The 22562-nt window shown below is 33.9% G+C and overlaps 1 protein-coding gene across 3 annotated transcripts in view; it reads right to left on the bottom strand.

The window, feature by feature from the left end:
* Nucleotides 1-22562, bottom strand: part of xit (ALG6/ALG8 family glucosyltransferase xit) — a 152925-nt gene that overhangs the window by 12080 nt on the left and 118283 nt on the right. For all 3 annotated transcript variants that reach the window (XM_090397289.1, XM_090397292.1, XM_090397291.1), the window contains exons 8-11: nucleotides 21089-21222; nucleotides 14929-15068; nucleotides 6254-6351; nucleotides 531-603 (exon numbers count right to left, since the gene is read on the bottom strand). In XM_090397289.1, coding sequence (XP_090253415.1) covers nucleotides 531-603; nucleotides 6254-6351; nucleotides 14929-15068; nucleotides 21089-21222 — 445 coding nt within the window. The remainder of the gene's footprint in view (nucleotides 1-530; nucleotides 604-6253; nucleotides 6352-14928; nucleotides 15069-21088; nucleotides 21223-22562) is intronic.

Genomic DNA, 22562 nt, shown 5'->3' with positions numbered 1-22562 from the left:
ATTTCAACTCAACAATTGTTGATTGTCTTCATAGCTGCTCTCTCCTGTAAAACAAAATTTAACTTGTATGTATTGTAACAATTAAAAAAAAAAAGGTTGAATAATTTATAAGTGTATAAAAGGATATAACCTGTAAATCGTTGACGTGCCAGCAAAATTCTCTGGCACGCATGCCATGGGTTCACCACCACTGACCTAGGATATAGCACGTGATAGCAACAACTAGCAATGTTCCAACACACATACAGTAAATTTATCATTTGTATTCTGGTTTGTCAATTATATTTAAGAGTTGTGAAGTTATTAAAAACATCTAATATGTGCAATTAATTGTTAATATGTCGGGTTTAATTGCTTATTTTTTTATTAAACTCCTTATTTATATTATAATGTGGTCTCAATACTGAAAACTTCCCACAAAACATTAGTTAATCCATTGCTAAAAAGAATTTTGGCAATACTAGATTTACTAATCAGAAAGAATAAGAAAAATTATGCATATATAAATATATGTAAATAATGCAACAAACCTGTAAAGTTGGCCCAATACATTGAAAGAATAGACACTGTGAAGCAATAATAAAAGGATTTTAATTGGAGTTTCTGGAAAGAAATTTTGAAATTTATGTTACATACTTATTTTAATATACATTTAATATGACTCCAAAATAACATATTTTATAAACTAATATGCAATAAAGTGCTCTGAATTTATTAGTACATTAGCAACAGTTATTATCCATGAACCCTAGGCCAAAGTAATAAGTAAACTGTTATTAAAGTAAATCAGAAGAATATGTGTTCCAGGAGTGGGCAGTTCACAATATGAGCTGATGAAGGAGATACACTATATAAGCAGTGGACTATATACATTAATTGGTAAGAAATTTCAAAATAAAGTTTTGAAGGGACAGGGTGAGTAGAGTGGAAATGTATATTAAGTTAGATTAGAAATAGGAAGGAGATGATAAGGAGGACCATGTCTTTTGTTTTGCAAAATTCACACATTTATTTACAGGACTAATGAGTCAAGTGAAAAAAAAAAAAAAAGTTTCTCCATCACCAGCCATGTTATGAAGTACACCACCAAATGTGCAAACAGTACTCCAAGGCTGAGCAGATTTGGTATTTATATAATGTTAGTAGCTGAACAAAGTAAATAGGTGTTGAATGGAAAAGAACACCTAGTTTTTCTGGAGGCTGTGAGTGTGATATGTTTGTGCAAAAACACCAAACATATAGGCCAACACAAGTAGAAAAATCTGAACCTGTGTGGGAAAACTGATTACATCTCACAAGGAATTATATTCTTGTTTTAATCCTTTCCTTCTTTACCCAAGTGTGAGCAAACACAAGTATGTACATGAAGTATCTTCATGACTAGGCCACTTGGATATAGAAGCTGTTCACTATTACTATTATTACTGTATGGATATCTCCACGGAGTCCAAAGACTCATCTCAGGGGACCCAAACTGTCCATACAATTTTATTGTACAATGAAACCTGTGGAGAATTCATGACTAAACAAACACACGTCATAACCACAGTAATAAGTTTTAATAAGCAAATATTTCATCCTAAATATCATAGGACATCGCCAGTACAGTTAATTCAAATACTAGGAATAACATACACTTAGAGCACATGATTACAATAGAATCCCAATATGCATGCAGTAGCGTGTTAGAGAATTAAATTAAAATATTTTAATTTAATTACTTACTGTGGTTATCATGTGTGTTTGTTTTATCCATACAATATCTAGCATACTTCTTGAACTCACTGACCAAAAAACCACTCACAACAGACTCTGGCAAACAATTACACTCAATAAACATTCACTAAGTGAAAAATCTAGTTTTCATTCCCTTGCTGCTCTTACTTTATCCAAGGCAGAATAATGGATGAATTTAAGTTACCAACTGGTAATTTAAATGCTTCATTCATATCCTCACTTTTCTGCTTACAAACTAACTTTTGCCACAAATCTCAATTTATCATCATAGAGGGCATTCCACAGATCACTTGCCTCTGGATCCTCTCTACCACTTCCTCCAAAAAACTCAGGTGACCAGACCTGGGAAAAGTAATCCAGATGTGGCCATATTAAGAGGAACCACAACAGCTTATTTCTGCTTGTTGGTTGTTTTCAAAAACCAAGTAATCCTATGAGATAACTTGGCCACCTCAGCAATATGACCTCCCAAATCCCCAGCTTCAATTGCCTGGAGTACAGTTCCAATGTAGTACATAGCTTATAATCTTTTCATCTAAAAATGCATAACTTCACATTTTTCCACATTAAACTGGCATCCATCATCTTTTGTCCATTTAAATCATAGCATTATGGGTTTCACTATGGTAATAATGCTATTCTCTCCAACGCGATCGCAAAATCTAGCAATATCATTATGTAGCCATTCCTTATATCTAACCTAGCTGTCACTATTACAAAAAAGTTAGTAATTTACTAAGGCATGACTTACCTTTCACAGAGCCATGCTTACTCCCATAAAGTATGATATTCATATCCACCAATCCTGAATTCTGTCATTAACCAACTTTTCCAATACTTTTACCATCATTCCAAGACAATCATTGGTCTATAATTTGCTACTGCAGTCATAGCATGCATCTTGAATGCAGTGAAACAATTTGGCCCTCCTTCTGCTCCCCTGGAACTTTACTACCAAAGCTGAAAATTAATTTAAACAGCCTAGTGAGAGATAATGCCAATTCTTTTGTACTATCTTAATATATGAGCTAATCCCACAGCCATATTTGCACCGAGTTCTTAACTATCCTAAGTATCTCCAATTTATAAACCACTATTCTTACATCAGTTGCTGTCACAGCAATATCCTCACTTGGATGACAGCCCCTTGCAAAGTGATTACTTAATAACTGGACTATTTTGTCTGCTTCTGTCACCTCGCTACCATTGGTTCATCAAAGTTATCCTTCTGTAGTCATTTTTCTCTACAGTAAAAGAACTCTTTGGGATTTTCTTTGGCTTGCTTAGCTGATTTCACTTATCATGCTGGTCACCTCTCTTATCTGAGCCTTGTACTGCTCATGAGTTTGCTAATCACCTTTCTCCTTCCATTTTCTTTTTTTCTGCAGCATCTGCTTAATGGTACTATTCATCCATCTAACTCCTACCAGATTTACCCTTCTGAACTTGGATATATAGTCTGATATTACTTCCTTCAGCTACCTCTTAATCATCTTCCATGCTCTGCTAATATCCTTCTCTCACATATTATTTTTATTCTATGGCACTGTCTCCTAAGTTTGTCATAATTACCTGCCTTGTAGTTGGATATATTGCTTGCTAACTGAAAATTCCATATTTTGCAACCTCCCAAATCAAGACCACAAGATAACTCTTCCCCAACTAGAGGCAATGTGGCCATCTTTGTTATGGGCATATCTCCTGATCCTACAACCCAAGCCAACACTATCAAATCCTGAGCTCCCTCCATCACATGCTGTTTCAAGTAGTTATCTCTTAGCAACTGAATACATTCTGTTTCCTTTCCTCCTTCCAGTCTGTCTCTGTAGCTAAAGTTATCTATAATAATTACTTGAGCTGTACTCACTGTGCTAATTTGCTAATACATGTCTTTCACATCATTCTTTGCACCCCCCCCCCCATAGCAGCAACAAAACTGTGTGTTTTGCCGTATATTATGCCAGATTGTGTCATATGAATTTTCATCTACTTACTCTTTTTTGGTAGCAATTCATCTGCTATCATAAGCAATACCTTCCTGTCATACTTTCTCTATATATCCTGAAAAAAATTATACTCCTCACATTCTATTCTTGTGAGTACATCATCTACTGTCAAGTCTCACTAATACCTAGAACCCTTTTTTGCAAGGTGTACCAATGGCACAAGCTCCTCCCTCATATTCCTGATACTTCCAGCATTAGTATGCATAAACTGCAGCATCCTGTTTGATCCTCGACTGTCTTTACAACTTGTGCTGACTCTCCATTTGAATTTCTCACCTCAGAGATTAGATTCTGCATTTTTAAATCACTCTTACTCGTCTGATGGGTGCATGCGTACACACTCACCTTAGGTGAGAGACCACTGCCCTGTTTATTGGAGGCCTGAAGTTCCATGTTTGGACTCTAGAGCTGTACTCACTGTGCGTTATCAATATCGGTATCAATGCCATTATCAGAATTACAGAACACAAGGACTACATCCGTTCCACCAATACAGCCACTCTGGTCTTGCAGACCATGCTCTGGATACCTGCCATAGAATACGGTGGAAGAAAGCCATGATCATTCACCATAGTAAATACAAGTACGAAAGGCTTTTCATGGAATCAGCCTCAGCCCTAAGAAACAATCCAAACCTCAAATTTGTACTCCTACATCAGAAGACCTCAACCCAATTGCCCAAGAATACCAACATTGCCCGCTAGGGGGCACCAGTAGGATTTTAGGAGAAAGTATAGCTTCCTGCTTCGTCCTCATTTACTGTTTGCTGTGCCTGCGTGCACGTGTCTTGCTCACAAGTTCCTGTTGAAAATGGCAATATGATGTTGCCGAAATATTGGATTTGTATTAAAAAGCTATTTTAATGTATATCCTAGTCTGCGTTGTTATTTCCCTAAACTATTTAGTAAGAATAGCTTGATTAATATTAATTTTTGCACCAGGGGAAACAAGATTTAATCATACTCATATGACAGAACACAGAGGAATCAAGTGGAAGATTAGTCATCAGCAGAGCCTGCTCTTGCTCAACAGAATTTTCTCGAATGTCTGTAAGTGCATAACTTCAAGCTGGATGTGCAACTAAAGTGAAAATGGCTAAATATTAAGTTAGATAAATCTGAATTCAAGTAAACAGAAGATGTATTTCATGATTTACTTAACTTTATCAGTACAAAAGAGTAAGGAAATAAACTCATAACTGTATTCCATCTGGATACTTTCTATCACAGTGTTCTGCTGGTGCCAACTTTGTCTAATAATTTTTACATCTTCATTGTACTAGTTTTTATTTCTTTTGTAGTACTCCCCCCCCCCCTATCTGTAAGCTTTCAAAATACTTTTCACTTAATGATACTTAATCTATATTTTTTCCAAAATTTTCCCATGACCTCTGTTTAATTGCTTACATATATCTTAGCTTTTAAACCTTTCTCTGAATTCTCTAAGAATGAATGCCAAATTATTTGTCAGGAACTTTTTATATGATTCCTTCTTCTTTTCTAATGTACTGGTGTCCATCATGAAATCAGGGATACTTCCACTGAGTCAAAACTGAGTCATATCTATGTCAGATTTTGCTAATCAGTCTCTAGGGTTTATTTTCAAACCTTTTCATTTTTTTTTCTTATCAATAATATTTGTATATTGAGTACAGTTTGCATCTGAACATTCTTCAGCTTGCACACATTATTATTATTACATGACACCTCCAGGGAGTCCAAAGACTCATCGAGGAAGGGCATCTACTCTACAACTCTGTCTCCACTACTATACCAACTACAACAAACCGCAACTACTGCCCACCACCACTAGTATTTTACAGACAATCACAAATATCCATGCCCATGGCATAATTTGAAATTGCAGCCTGTTGGCTGGAGAGCGGATATGCTAACCACACATATAGATATGTTTAGGTGTTCATAATTATTCATACTAGAGCTTCATGGTTTACAAAAAAGCATATTTGGTGATTCTAGCTTTGGCTAAGTCCTCGAAGTTAGATTTTTTCATTTTTGTATCTATATAAACTAGTTTAAGTCAAACTTGCATTAACAATATCCCAATGTGATTTGCTTTTGTGATAACAAAAAAGCTTCAAAATTACAGGATTTGAGAAAGCATGGCTCTTGAACATGGAACACAATACATTGTAACATTAAAAAAATAAAATAAATAAATAAAAAAACTGCACCCCCCCCCTTATTAACAAGCTAAGTTGTTTCTTAAGTTTTCAAACATGAATTCATTCAAGTAACATAACATCCATTTTATTTTACAACAAAACACTGATTTAAGGATCCCAGCAGTGCTGGGTGATTTCATTAGTTATAAAAAAATATTAAATCTTTTCTAAAGAAGGAAATTTAGTTATTTTTTTTTTTTAAAAATCAGCATTCTACATTTTATAATAAAATTCCAGACTTTCATTACAAGATAAACAATGTATCATGACATCAGATAAATTACACAAAACACACTTTGTAAAGAAGACAAATGCTACATCTTACCTGCTTCATGAATAAGAAGAGGAAATAGAGAAAAATGGGCAAGAGGTGCCAGAAACACAAATATTTTTGCTTCACTGCAGTATTTAACAGCTAATGGACTGAAAAAAAAAAGTTCATTATATTTAAGCTTACATCTTGTAAATATTTAAAAAAGTAGTTGATATGCTTTCAGAACAAGTTTCCTTAAAAATGAAGTTATTTTTTCAAAAAATTTATAGTATAGTTTATTTTAGTAACAACTAAAATAATAATAGTTTTAGTTAAAGTAGTAGTAACACAAAGTAATTTAAAGAAAGAACTAAATGTACTTTTTCAGAGGGAAATTAATCTTAACATACTGTTTGGGATGTTTTGTATGGCTGAATTTTGTGGCATTGAATTCCTTGTTCCTGAACAAGGAATGTTAGAACAATCATTGCAATTTTGGATCAGTTTTATGTAGTATACTTTAATCATGTACTTTACATACACATCTTACTAGTAGGAGGTTGCTTTTATGAAGGACTAGTTTTGTTCCAATGGATATTGTGTCTTGAAGAAACATCATGATGGGCAAGACCTAATTTGTCTCACTTGATACATCATATAAATGCTGACCTCCTTATTTCCTTTTTTCCCAATGCTTTGAATGTGTTTGCCTCAACATATTTCTCCTAATTTTCCAATAAACAGCAAATGAGTAAATATTTACTCATTTGCTGTTTATTGGAAAATTGGGTAAATGAGTAAATATTGGAAAAATGAGTAAATGAGTAAATATTTACTCATTTGCTGACCTAAACAGCAAATGAGCAAATGCAAAATTAACAATGAATTCAATGACCAAGTTTTTTCATGAAATCACATGAAAAACCCCCTCCTTTCAAAGGAAAGAAGGAAGATGATTTTTGGGAGTTATAAATTTGATGTGGCTGTTGGTGACTATTTAAATTTTTTTGTAGTATACTAGTATCATAACCACTTATAATTTATTTCATATTAATAAAGATGTCTTTAATGCATTACATTAAAGGCATGTTTTTTTATTTATTTTATTTTATTTTTTTTTTGTTGCTCAAGATGGTATAATTTTCTGTCTCTTAGGATGCAGATGAAATATTTTTCCAATGCAGGGTAATTGTGATTTCATATGCAAGTATCTATCTGGTCACAATTGTTTTGTTTCTGCATATACATGATAAATATACAGAAACATCAATCAACACATCTTCATAATAGTAATGTGCAGTGACCCTGCCATAGATAAAACATATAGGTAAAGAACCTACTTTGCATCTTACTCATTTATTTAATCTGCCTCTGTACTCTGGAACAGACTTTCTCACAGTGTATTTCCCAACAACTTCAACCTTCAGCTCTTCAAAAACAAAGTCGATTTCTTCCTCAATCCTCACCTGCACCTCACATATGGCAATGATGTGGTAGTTCTTGTGCCTCTCATGTGTGAGATAAATATAAACATATTTTACAGAATAACAGAATTCAGTATGGTCATCATGCCCTTGAAGACGAAAAAAATATGTCTCCCCCCTTTTTTTTTTTAGATCCATGAACCCCCACCCCCTACACACAAGGCTTTTTTTTTTTTTTTTTTTTAACCAAGAAAGAAAGAAATACGATATATTATCTGGGAAGAGGCAAAAATGTTATGCGAATGCTATATAAGAAGATTCAAAGATGGCACATATTCTAACATATGCACAAGAACCAAAGGCAATATAAGATGAAAAAAGTAGGCTACAAAAACCTACAAAACAAGAGTACTTATATATGGAAACAACTGCCTTCACATCAAGTTACACTAATATCCAATAATATAGACACTACTTTCTTTTAGAGGCAAATATTGCTGAGCATTATAATGACTGATTTTAGCCTTTTACTGGGAACTAATGCACTGTTCTCTCTAATTTTTACTGGCTCCTGTGCACATGAAAATATTAGTACATTTCCACAAGCATAGTCCCGGCAGCACAGAAGTTTCCAATTATAGACTAGTCTGTATATCTGCAGTTGTGGTCAAAATGTTGGAGAAATTGGTTAGGAATAGAATACAGGATTGGGTTGATGGACATAAGATTCTCTATAATGGTCAGCATGGGTTTGTGAAGGAAGTCTGGTATTAGCAATCTGCTTAATTTTATGTAAGGAGAATAATAATACAAGGCAAAGGTTGGTCGATTGGTAGAGCCTCTGCTACTAATAGCTCAGTTAAGTAAGTTTGAGCGCGGTTAGTAGTTGGAAGGGAACAATCGTTCGATGCTGTTGGCACACTCTCCCTCGATGAATCTTTGGACTCCCTGGAGGTGTCAAATAATAACAATAACAATCTCCCTTATTCAATGAATACGTTGGATAATGGGGAATCATATACAATGATTTTCTTTGACTTTGCAAAGGCATTTGATGGATTACCCTAGGATAGACTGGTTAGATAGATTGAAGATTGGCTTTCTGAAAGATATGCAAGTTGTATATGATGGAGCAGTGTCAAAAAGGAAGGTGATCAGTGGCATGCCTCATGGTTCTGTTCTTGAGCCCCTACTGTTTAACTTATTTATTAATGATATTTCATGTGGAGTGACTGGAGATCTTCAAATGTTTACAGATGCTAATTCTCTACAGGAAGATTTGAATAGACTTTTAGTTTGGACAAATGAGTGGAGTTATAGTTTTAATATTAATAAATGCAAGGTGTTACACTTTGGGATACAAAGATATAAGGCTATGTACTATATTGGTGGAAATGTACTTCAGGAAGTGGTGAGATTTGGAATATTGTGGTAATTGCAGACAGTGGACTAAAGTTCTGAGGGCACATTGCAAGGGTTGTGAAGACTACACATTGTATTGCTGCTGTGATAAAAAGTACACTGACATGTAGGGATAAGGTGGTGGTGGTGCCTCTATACAATGCATTGGTCTGACCACATGTGGACTACTGCACCCAAATCTGGTCCACTAGTTTTCTTTTTGATGTGGAAACAGTAGAGGGTCCAAAGAAGAATGACTGAAGTGATGTCAAGACTCTGGAGTATTGGCTATGCAGAGCAGTTCAGGGAATGTGGATTAGAGTTTGGTGGATAAGAGGAGATATGATAGAGACCATTCAAATTGGTTAAGAGATTCTACTGGATTAATATACAGGAATTATAAAGAAAAAAAAAAGAATTATAAAAAGGAGTGGCCATTAAGATGGGAAGAATGAGAGGTCACCCCTGGAAGTTGTATAAAGATGTGGCAAAGAGGGGCGTGCAAGGAGTAGTTTTTTTTTTTTTTTTTTTTGTAGATAGTTGTTGATGTGTGAAATGCACTACTGGAGTGCATTGTGAATTCAGGGAGTGTAAATAACTTCACATTATGATAGATATGTTGCTAGTCGAGTGGGCCCTCCATGATGAGTCTTATTGGCTCCATGGACGTCACTGAAATAATAACAACATAGCTGTAGTTGCATTATCCTCTGGTATTCAAGTAACATTATATGCCTACCTTTAAGTGGGAGATGTATTTCATTTCCCAGTGTGAGACCACTGTCCCACTAATTGGAAGCCTGGAACATACTAGTCACATTACCAAACATACTATAGGCCTGCAAATAACTTTTCATGGTTGGGAGCAATATAAAAACCTAACATAACTTAAATATACACAAGTGACCACAGTACTTAAATTACTTAAGTAAATATTTCGTCCTAAGTATCCTAGGATATCATCAGTACAGTAATTTCAAACCATACTAGGAAGAACATACAGTTAGGGCACATGCTTACAATGGAATCCCACAATGCATGCAGTAGCGTGATATAGAATTAAATTAAAATAAAATAACACACAAATTTATTTTACACAATTAAGGATGACAATCTCCCAAACTTTAGGGATAGTAAGAACGTCATTATGGTTTAAATTGGATCTGTGACATAGAGCTTCAGCACTTTCTTTATATAAATGCTCATATTTATATAAGGATCTATGTAAAAGTATGGTGTTTTTCCACTGGATCCTATGGTTTGGGTTTTCAACTCCGTGTTGTGCGAGGCCAGATTTGTGTGGTAAAAAAAAAAAAAAAAAATGGCCTGTGTGGCTCAGTGGAAGTGGTGCTTGCGCTCTGTTCATAGATGCATTTACTAATAGATCTCCCTGTCTGTTCGTAGTAAGACATCTTACAGGAACATGGAACTTCGTAAATGCCAGGCAGCATCAAAGGTGAGAGTTTGTCTTTAGGAGAAGGTAGGAAATTATAGATCTAGTTAATTGGTTTGTAGGTAGCAACAAGTTTGTATTTCTTCATAATTTTTGATAGACATTCAGAGATGTCTTTGACATAAGGTATGGGAATCCTACGGGCTTGTTCTTGTCTAGGTTGATGTGTGGGGAAGTGACTGATGATTTTTTGAGTTGTTTTTGGATTGTATCCAAAATGGATAAATCAGCCAGCCTAAAACCCAAAGTCTGGCTCGAATATGTTGATATTTTTGCCATTTGACCCCACAGCCATGAAACATTAAATACATTCCTAAGCCACCTGAACAAACAACACAAACATATCCAATTCACCAATGAAATCTAACAATTCTCTTCCTTTTCTAGATAAACTCATCACACATCTTCCCTCGGGCTGCCTCTCCTTCACTGTCTACCACAAATGCAGGCCAATACATATATAAAAATTCATATCACCATCCGACACAAAATCTAGTAGTCACATTACCAAACACAGAGCTCACCCTCAAACACAGAGCTTTAACAATTTGCTCCAATGAACAAGTTCTGAATCAAAATTTTGAAATCATTAACCAAACATTTGCAAAAAATGGCTACAATAAAAAACAGTTCACAAGATCCTCCATAAAAATGTCATTAAAAGCAAAAAAAAGATTACAAGAATGCCATAGCCATATCCTACATTAGGGACATTTCAGAAAAAATAGAACACTACTTAAATACAACATTAAGGCAATCTTCAAACTCCTGGCAAAACTAAGAAATTTACTTAGCCCCTCCAAAGATCCTATTCCATATCATGCCCACCCAGGGGTTTACAAAATTCAATATACCCGTAACCTACATTACATTGGAGAAACAGGATGAACCATCCCAATCAGAAAAGAGGAACACAAACGGCACATTAAATACCTCCAATATGGTAAAACAGGCCTATCAGACCACACTCTCCCAACATGCCACAGAATTGACTGGAAAGGCACTAAGTCCCTACACTGTACCAAAACCTGGTATGAAAGAAAATTCAAAGAAGCTTGTGAAATGCTAAAACATCATCCAAATCTGAACAAAAATGATGGATTAATTATTCCAAGAATGTGGAAGACCCATCTTCAACTCATATAGCAACCAAAACAACCCCAGACAAAAGAAAATCTCAAAGGAAATCGAAAGGACTGTAGAAATAGTTTAATGTAGTTTCGTCCCTCCCCTCAACAGATATCAGGCTAGGATAAATGATGAACAAACATTTAGATTAATTTTACTTTTGTATAATGCAACGGTAGGTAACTTGTATATTGTAGATATGTATGTTTCCGGATGTTGGTCTCAATACAGAGGTTGAAATGTCGATTGTTACTTGCTTAATGTTAAGTAAAGTAATTATTCTAATGCGTGTGTTGTGTCTCCATAAATTCTTCACTATGAATGTATCTCTAAATACAAATTTTCTAGGGATCTCATACCACGATGAGGTAACCAGTCTTCTCAAGAAGTTGACACTCCTTGAGAAGGGTGGTTTTAAACTATTTGAGGCCCATGTACTTTTTTAAGTTCAGTGTCAAAGGACTTCTGTTTCTTCAGCACATTGTCAGCTGCAGACTTGAGAATGCTTAACTGCTGTGTAACAGCATGCATAGACATTTTCTCCACATGACATCTATCAATTCTCCTTCAACGCAATTCACCCTTTTTATGTACTCATCATTCACAGCATACACTGCTGAAATGATTTTCAAATGAATTGCTGACCTCTTTTATGGACCAGAAAATTCAAATATTGTACAATTACATGCATTTTCTAGCAGCTGAAGAGGCATCACATTGACTTTTGGTAGGACTGCATATTTCAAACTGTAATGACATGAGGTTTTTTATTTATTAATTTTTTATTACAAATCCAAAAAAATATTTTTCACTCCACTTTATAAATACAAGAAACAGGCTATTCTTACTTGGTTACACCATTTTCTGAATTTCACCTAACTGAAAGAAGATTAAATTGCAGATGATGGAGAACATCCCTCAGAGTATTCATATAAAAAAGATAAATAAAACAATGTGAAAATTATAAAGGAATTTCCCTACAGAGAATTTAGAAAAGACTCATACAAGTATTCGCAAACAGACTATGAAAAATTGGGAAAGATAAACCTCAAGAAGAATGAGATAGGTTCAGGACAAACAGTAGTTGTCAGTATCAGATTTTTGACTTTAAGACAAGCATTTGTTGTATTCCCATGATTTGAGACATCATGGGAATACAACCAAGAATCTGTAGATCTTAACAAGGCACATGAAAAGTGCCAAGAGAAAAGTTATTCAAAACAATATATATGGTACATTATTACAAAGCAATATATAGCTTCTACTTAAGTTGCAAGTCTACTGTTAGAAGTGAAAAGATAAAAAAAAATGGTTTGTAAAATAAAGTAAATAAGACAAGACTGTATGCTATCTTCTCCTCTTAATCATCAACTGCATGGATCACCCAACAAAGGAAAATGGCATTAAACTCAGTGTCAAAATTGAAGATATTCGACTCAATGTTTCACTTTATACAGATTATGTTATACTCCTAAATAAATTAAGTACAAAATTATAGAATTATGAAATAAATTCTAAATGGAGTAACTGTTGTAATAAATTCAGTATGAAAATTATGAATAAAAAGACAAAAACTCTGAAAATAGGCAAGAAAACAGAAAACATCATCATTCTTGATGATAAATCCAGAAGATCTATAGTAAAACATTTAAGATATTTAGCCACAAGTTTTAGTGAAGACAGCAATTAAACTTGGAAATTGATATGCAAGCAAAACTGATAGGACAGGAAGTCAGTTGAATAGATTTATATAGAGTAAGAGATAAATTAGTCAAAAGTTATAGCAGAAATTTGGTCTACATACTTAATACAGCTTGCATATAATCTTAGGTGCATTTTTATGCACCATACACTGTGCAATTTTTCAGTGCATTTACTTGTATAGGCATGCTTTTTTACTTTACAGGCATATTCTTGCAGATTGAAACCTTTACTTGATAAGCTGAGGAATAATAATTTTTATGCGACTCTCACTCATGAAAGGTTGTAAGTAATTTGTACCATGGATGGGCTTTTGTATTATTGTATTAGAGACCTGAAGTGCTTAAAAAAGTTCCAAACATGGAACCTTTTTTTTTAAGCCACTTCAGGCCTCCAAATTAGCAATAAGGGATCTCGCACTGAACAATGAAATTAATTTCTGACCTAAGCACTTTCATAAACATGCATACATATGGGCAGGATTCAAACTTCACATGGTTGGAGAGCAGTTACAGTAACCAGACCGATGAATTAACTTCGAATCATTCTTAAATGATTAATGGAAACTGCATTACTTTATGAAATAGCTGTCTACATGCTTGTAAAGTTGAGCATATACTCAAAATGAGGAGATCACTACTTGTTATACTTTTTGAATAATGACTTCAGATATGTAAGAGAAAGCTAAATATAATTTATTACTTCTATATATTTCACTCAATATATCATGAACTTCTTTCAGAAAGAAGACAGTTGAATAACTGATTAACAAATTTAAATTCTGAATAGAAGAATGATATTATGCAGCATGTGCATAATATGTGTACCAGCGCAGCTGTCCAGTAAGAGGAAACAGTATTAAATATTAAAGTTCAGAGACATGGGAATAGATGTATAATTAATTAATTTAAAAATAATAAATAAATAAAAATATAAGCAATTATAAACAATTAACAGCAATCAATTCCCAAAACTTATTAGCATATTTTTCTCTATTTCTCAGTATATTTATAGCATGGGCATGTCTGTATGAAACTTTTGCCAGGTTAAGTTGTGGGATACTGAATTAATCCCAAATCAATATTAAATAATCAATGGATGCTAGTAAATTTGAGCAAATAAAAGTTTGCATGTGAAGTATTTTCATGACTTCGCTAGCTCCATACTGATGAGATCTCAAATAAATGTCAAAACCAAGCTGAGAAGTGATCACCTCCTTCAATGCACATACCTGAAATGAGGTATGCTGTGCATTATGGGATATACTGAAGCATATAAGTCAACTGCCTCAATATACAAGGAGAATAATTGTGAAGTTACTTTACATGCAAAAATTTGCTAACACTTGGGTAAAGAACAACTTCTTGTCATGTATAATTTACTTTCTGACCAAGTGAAAACACATGTAACAAGATTTTTCACCTGTTCAGATATACAAAAAGGGTGGCATTTTTCTCTCCAAAGCTCTTTAAGACACACACACACACACACACACACACACACACACACACACACACACACACACACACACACACACACACACAAAACCTGTCTTCTCGTTTTGAATGAGATCAAGCACAAATTAAATACATGGTCAAACTGAAAATTTTAAATTCTCAAAAGTAGCACCATAAACTTACGTGAGAGGCAAAACTATCATAAGAATTGCTTTTTCATGAACATGCCAACCAAATAAAAAAGATCCAAAGGCACAGAGAATTAAACTCCGAACAAAGGTCCAAGGGTCATTTGGTTTCTGCCACAATATCCATAAAACAGGCTGAAATATACAATTTCCTCAAATCAAAAGATAAAATAAAAATAAATAAATAAAATAATCATATATTATCAGCAAGAATGAAAAATAATTAAGCAGTATACAATATTATTTTGACAACAGTGATATTCAATTCTAAACAAAGAATCTTTTACAATTGTAGAAATTATAAACCTTTATGACTTAATCAGCTCTGAAATTTTTTGTAAGAATGTTAAAAAAAAAAAAAAGAAGCTCTTTTCAAATTTATTTAAATAAAAATAATGAAGTAAAGAGCAAAATAAATGGACAGATTTCAACTGTGTCAAGCAAAGCAAAAGATGTTATAAACTATTTCAAAAATATTAATGATTTTCAGAAATAAAAATGAAAATAATGCCCACAGTGGATTCAGTGATTTAAAACTATACACCACTGTTTGGGAAACAGACATTTCAAATTCTGTTCTGCCTGTGAAAAGGAACTTTATTAAAACCATTCTTCCTTCAAACATGTTACATGGTGCAAAAGATATTTCAGTTTGTGATTAAAATTATTGTACTCTGCATGTATTCTTCCGCTTGGACCAGACACTTTTCAAAAGATTCCTGGTAAATTTCATTTATTACTCTTCTCTCTCTCTCTTAATACATAAAAAGAGGATAAGCTGGGTTTATAGATTTAAAAATAGGGAGTCAATAGATATCGATATACTTATAAAAAATACTTTGGATTATTTTTCAAAAAATAAAATTTCAGATATCATGATCAGTTTAGATGTTTCTTTATTTACAAATGTGCTTCTTTCTGAAAGCACTGAATTACTGCAACAGGAATTTCCTTCAGACATTGCAAAATTATTTGTTTTTGTAATACATTCTGGTTATTTTTCCTTTAAAAATAAGTTGTATCAACAAATTGAAGGAACAGCAATGGGCAATCCTCTTTCTCCTGCTATCTCCAATTTTTTTATGGAACATTTTGAACAATGTATCTTTGACATTTCTCCCAAACCTACTCATTGGTTCAGATATGTCGATGACATTTTTGCTGTATAGAATGGCTCTTCTGATGAACTTCAACAGTTTCTCACTAGGTTAAACGCACTTCATCCTAGGATCCAGTTTACCCTAGAAGTAGAATCAAATAAGCAGTTAGCCTTTTTAGATCTTCTAATTCTTCGTCAACCAGATGGTAACCTACATTTCTCAGTCTATAGAAAGAAGACTCATACAGGCCATTATATCCATGCTGAATCTCATCACCATCCCAGTCAAAAGTCAGGAACTATTAAAACCCTGGTTCATCGGTCCCACTCCTTTTGTTCTTCAGACGATCTTTTACAGAAAGAACTACAATATATAACTTCTTCCTTTTTATCTAATGGTTATAAGAATTGCTTCATTAAAAGAGCTTTGAGTAGTTTTAATATGTCTTCCTCTTCAAATACAGAAGAAATAACGCGCATTCCTATCCCTTATGTACAAGGCATTAGTGAACGTATAGAAGTTTTAAAACCACTGAATATTTTTTTGCCTTTCGACCGTTTAGAAAAATCTCCACCTTTCTCACTTCTCCTAAGGACAAGCTTCCACACCTTAATTATCCAGGTGTCTACCAGATTCCGTGCTCTTATGGATTATCTTATTTCGGACAAACAGGAAGATCTGCCTCTATTCGGCTAGAAGAACACCAATCTTATATTGAATACTTTAAACCTGAAAAGTCTGGACTTGCAGAACACACCATCTTCACTAGACATAGAGTTCATTGGAGAAAGACAAGAGTCCTTCACAAAAGTCGGTTCCTCATGGAACGCCTTTACAAAGAAACATGTGAAACTTTACTTCATTCTCCTAACTTAAACAGATCCAACGGCTTACGTCTATCCCCTTTATGGGAGATAGTACTTTATAAATCAGCTAATCTTTCCTAACTTTTTATTGTATACATTTTTTTTTATTTAATTTCTATTAGGAAATTTATTGACCTTTTTAGTTATCTTACACCAGCTACTTAGGTGGCGCTTTTTGAAATTGTCAGTTATTGTTTAATTTGAGCTTAAAATGTACTGAAGATGCCTATGACACACAGGCGAAAATTATACTATTAAATAATCTTTGTACGCGAGTTTTCCGTTATTAATTTTGTATCAATAGATATCGAGAGTAGTTTTTATATATATATATATATATATATATATATATATATATATATATATATATATATATATATATATATATATATGTGTGTATTATATGCTTAAAGAAAAGGAAAGAGGAGAAATATGATAGTCAGTTCAGTATCAATGAAAAACACCTACAACAGAAAAGACAAGGCAGAAACTATGAGAAAGTGGGAAACAACCAGATGGGACAGTAATGGGCTCTCCCCTTTCTCTTCCCCATTAGCAAATTTATACATAGAACACTTGGAAAACTTAGGTACAAAACAGCCACTCTCAAACCAGTGGTTTGATTTCACTGTGTTGATCATGTGTTTGCTATTTGGTGACATGGTCCAGACACACTGGATACATTTTCAGTGCATTTAAATAGCGAAAACTAACATCCACTTTACGTTGGAACAAGAAGCTAATGACTGTCTGCCCTTTCTAGATACACCAATCACAAAGCTTTCTGATGGTTCATTATTTTTTCTGTTTATAGAAAATTCACACACACACGCAGGCCGATATTTGCACAAACATTCACACCATCATCCAGCTCAACAGTATGGTATTCTAAAAACACAAACTCACAGAGCTAGGGCTATCTGTTCCAATGACAATGCTCTTCCCACTGAACTCACTTACTTGCATCACACTTTCTTAGCCAATGGCTATAATTCCCATAGGATAGGAAAAATACTAAATGCTCCCCAGAAATCTCCTCCATTGCCTATCACACAAGACTACAGCAAAACTGTTACATCCCATACATTCGAGGCACATATGAAAAGATATCTAGAGTGCTTAATAAATATCAGTTACACACCATATTTAAACCATAAGTCAAACTGGCAACTCTCATCCATTCACCTAACAATGTTCATCCATGATGAACATAAAAAACTACATTTGGTGCTATTGTTTTGGCAAGTTGGGTCTAGCAGACTATGTCTTGGATACCCTTTCACACAGGATCAAATGGAAGGAAACAAAATTGCTGCACAGAATTCATTATAAGTCAGAGAGATTGTTTTTGGAATCAGCAGCAGCTGATTAAACGCATGCTCCAAACCTCAACGAGTATAGCTGTATAAATTTACCAAAAGTCTGGGAGGCAGTCATTTTAAGATTTAATTAATACTTGTATCTCTCTTTTTTTCAACAAATAGTTATTGTTTTGTGTACTGTTATAGAAACTGTTCTTGTGCTCTGAAGATGCTGGATATAATACCAACTAATAAGTTAATAAATATTAATTATTTTCTTATCATTCTGTGTGTTGTAATCAATACTGTTAAAATAAACTAACATGATTGGCATCATTTTCTGACATCTTCAAATAATTATTAGTATAAACAGTAGACCTTTGCCGGCCTGGTTGGCTAAGTGATTAGCATACCTGCTCTCTAACCAACAGGCTGTGGGTTTAAATCCTGCCCTGGGCATGGATGTTTGTGACTGGCTTTAGGTGGGAGATGAATTTCATTGCCTGGTGTGAGACAACCTCCTTGCATATTAGAGGTCTGAAGTGGCTTGTAAAAGTTCCATGTCCAGGCTATGTAAAAAATAAATTTATAAAAAATATATAAAAAAAATAAAATAAAACAGAATAAAATTGATAAAATAGACAAATCTTTAGCCCAACTACAGTTACAAAATATACTATAGGTTTGCAATTAACCTTTCATGAATGCAACAAACTCAAACTGTTAAACGAAATCTTCAGAATCTTCATAAGCCATTTCTACAACTCCATTAGGCTTTCATATTTTCTTAACAGTGTGAATTAAAATTATATACTGGGTGACATACATTATAAGTCTGGATTCAATTTTTTATATGAATGGAACAGACATTATCACTCTCTTGAGTGTGAAACTGTGATTGATTAAAAACTTGTGTGTTATGAATTTTATCTGTAATCTTTATTGGATGCATTTATATAAGTACATTTTTCTGTTTCCCACAACAGTTATTGAAGTAAAAAACCATTTCCAGATTTTTTTCCCCTTCTTTTGTGATTCCTATCCACGAAATGTTATTATAAACCTACAGTACATTTTGTACCATGGGTAGGCTAAGGATTTTTTTTTTTTGCCACTTTTATTAATTTTATATATATATTTTTTGTAATTTGTTTTTATTTTTACATAGTCTGGAAACCCTGCTCTAGAGACCAAACATGGCACTTTTTCAAATGACTTCAGGTCTGATATAAGTGAGGAGGTTGTCACACACTTTAGATGGGAGATGACATTTATCTCCCATCTAAAGACAATTACAAATGTTGATGCCCACAGCAAGATTTGAACCCACGACTTGTTGGTTGGAGAGCGGGTATGCTAACCACTTTGAAAATGCTTCCATGTAGCAGCTTACATCATTTCAAAGAATTATGTGGCTAGCATTAATCTGATTTTCTGCAAAGACTTGCAATGTTTCATCAACTGAATATGTGAGTCATGTTCTGAGAGATATTTGATTGATCAGAAGTAATAAGTCTTGCCTTGCAGAAATGCTAGCCATAGCATTCTTGGATGATGCAAAGCGGCTATATAAAAAGCATCTTCAAATCTGAACACCTCTTCATAGGGAATGCTATGGTTCTTCTACATCATCCCAACCAAAACCTCAATGATGGGCTGTCTATGCCCAAAATCAACCTTGTTATTTGCAACTGTATAATTCCTTTTAAGCATCTTAATAGTGCAATAGTTTACAATTTGACTCGTGACTGCACATAAGATAATCACTAGCAATCATGGTAAATGGCCTACCATTTCAGACTCAGACATGTAGCATTCAATGTATCCTTTGTTTTTTCACCAAAGAGATAAAAAAATTCATGTCCAAACAAGATATGAAAAAAAGACTCCTAGTTCTGACACTATTTCTTCAATTGTTATTAAGATTTTTTTTGCACCACTCCAAAGATGAGTATAGTTTATGTTGCTTTTTATTCTCACCCATTTCTAATGTTTTATGTTTCTTTTTTATTCTCGTATATTCCTGCTATATACCAACCAGGCTGGCAGATTATCACTGTTTACAACAATGCCCATCTTTTTCAAATACTTTCAGACACACCAGTCAATTTTGACTTCTTCCTTCAAATGTTTTTGTGAAGAAGACTGTCACAAATGCAAATGTCATTTTCCCAGTATAACTAACAAAGATTTCACTGTTTCAAAACACTATTCTTAATACAATTAGAGACAAAATCAGCTGAAAGGAAAAATGACAAGACAAGTGTCAGATTTGGCAATTAATTTTGCAAATACTTTTGTCACTACATCAGAGTAAGACACCTACTTCATAATTTCAACTATCTATTAACTTAACATTAGCAATTTTAGAGTTGTATATTTTAGAGTTGTTACTCTTCTTACCAAGGTGTGATGTGCCCCTCTTCTCCATACCAACCATAATCTAATTCTTGTTGGTATCATTTATCCTCTTTACTTTATAGGGCAGTTAGTTTAATCTTTATGGAATGGTATGGAATGGTTGCAAACAGATGTTAAAGTTATGTTGATCTGGCCTGATACACAAATTCAGCTTTAGCTTTCCTGAAGCTATGCTGGATTGCTATTGTCAACTGTTTAAGCTGATCGTTTAAACAATGGATTGTTTTTATGAGTCTCTTTATTTCACAGAAATGTTCCTTTCTGTGGAGTCATAATACCATTTTTCTTAACTATATCTATTAAGAATTAAATATTTCCTAGAAGCATTTTTCTTCACTTCTGTACATTTATTCTTCTTGAAAAATAAACTTTAATGACTGATTTGACATAATGTATGAAAATAATATTTCAATTGTTGCAATATAAATGATATATTATTTCATAAAGTTCCCAGTTTTGTTACTTACCAAAATAGATACAAAAGTTAAAAAGATTGTCACCGATGGTCCAACAGATGGTAGGAAGGCATGATTATATTCCTGTACAAGTCCTCCAGTCATTTGACCAGTTCCATTAGAAAGTGGGATATTTAGTTTGGAAGCTGTATAAACAAATATATCAATAATATACATCCTAATTATTATCACAGGATCTATATAAATTAGAAAATGTTTGTTGCCATTTTAATATCTAGTATTTCAATTCATATCTAAAGGCAAAATCATGATTGACTATGGGGCGGGACAGATATAGTCCTTGGATCAGCTGCATGGGCACCTCATTGCAGGTTACTTGATTTAAATCCTATTATCCAGGTTCCATATTTTTCTTCCCTTAGATCAGGTTTCTGATATCATTAGTCATTAATTATAGGTCCTACTGAGATTTACTGAGATTATTCAGGCTCCTTAACTTCAGATGTAGAGAAGAGGTGTTCAAATTTGAAAATGCTTCCATGTAGCAGCTTACATCATTTCAAAGAATTATGTGGCTAGCATTAATCTGATTTTCTGCAAAGACTTGCAATGTTTCATCAACTGAATATGTGAGCCATGTTCTGAGAGATATTTGATTGATCAGAAGTAATAAGTCTTGCCTTGCAGAAACACTAGCCACAGCATTCTTGGATGATGCAAAGCGGCTATATAAAAGCATCTTCAAATCTGAACACCTCTTCATAGGGAATGCTATGGTTCTTCTACATCATTCCAACCAAAACCTCAATGATGGGCTGTCTATGCCCAAAATCAACCTTGTTATTTGCAACTGTATAATTCCTTTTAAGCATCTTAATAGTGTAATAGTTTACAATTTGACTCATGACTGTGCATAAGATAATCACTAGCAATCATGGAAAATGGCCTACCATTTCAGACTCAGACATGCAGCATTCAATGTATCCTTTGTTTTTTTACCAAAGAGATAAAAAAATTCATTTCCAAACAAGATATGAAAAAAGATTCCTAGTTCTGACACCATTTCTTCAAATGTTATGAAGATTTTTTTTTGCACCACTCCAAAGATGACTATAGTTTACGTTGCTTTTTATTCTCTCCCATTCCTAATGTTTTATGTCAAATTCTTATTATGTACCTGCCTCAGGGGATGTACAGGATAATATCCAGTACATCCCTTGCACCATTACTAACTTCTGATAAACAATTTTCCTCCAAATTAATCTGCTATCTGCCAAGATGCTGATATTAACAGATCTTATATTTCTGTCTTCCAAGGCAATTTTTTGTTGTATCAATTCCACCTACATCTTGGTCTACCTCTGGGTCTTTTTCCAGCCAACCAGGCAAAGAATACTTGTTTTGTCAATCTTTCCTCTCTCTCGTTTAAGTGACCCCCCCCCCCAAGTTCCGGACTGGTAGGCCTGTTCTCCTTGAATTCTGATGACTCCGATTTTAAAGACTCAACACTCAGGGTAGCCCTGAG

Source organism: Typopeltis vanoorti, chromosome 8, assembly GCF_054136105.1.
Source record: "Typopeltis vanoorti isolate ZY-2024b chromosome 8, IOZ_Tvanoo_1.0, whole genome shotgun sequence".
NCBI lineage: Eukaryota > Metazoa > Arthropoda > Arachnida > Uropygi > Thelyphonidae > Typopeltis > Typopeltis vanoorti.
This window is presented reverse-complemented; position numbering and strand designations above follow the sequence as displayed.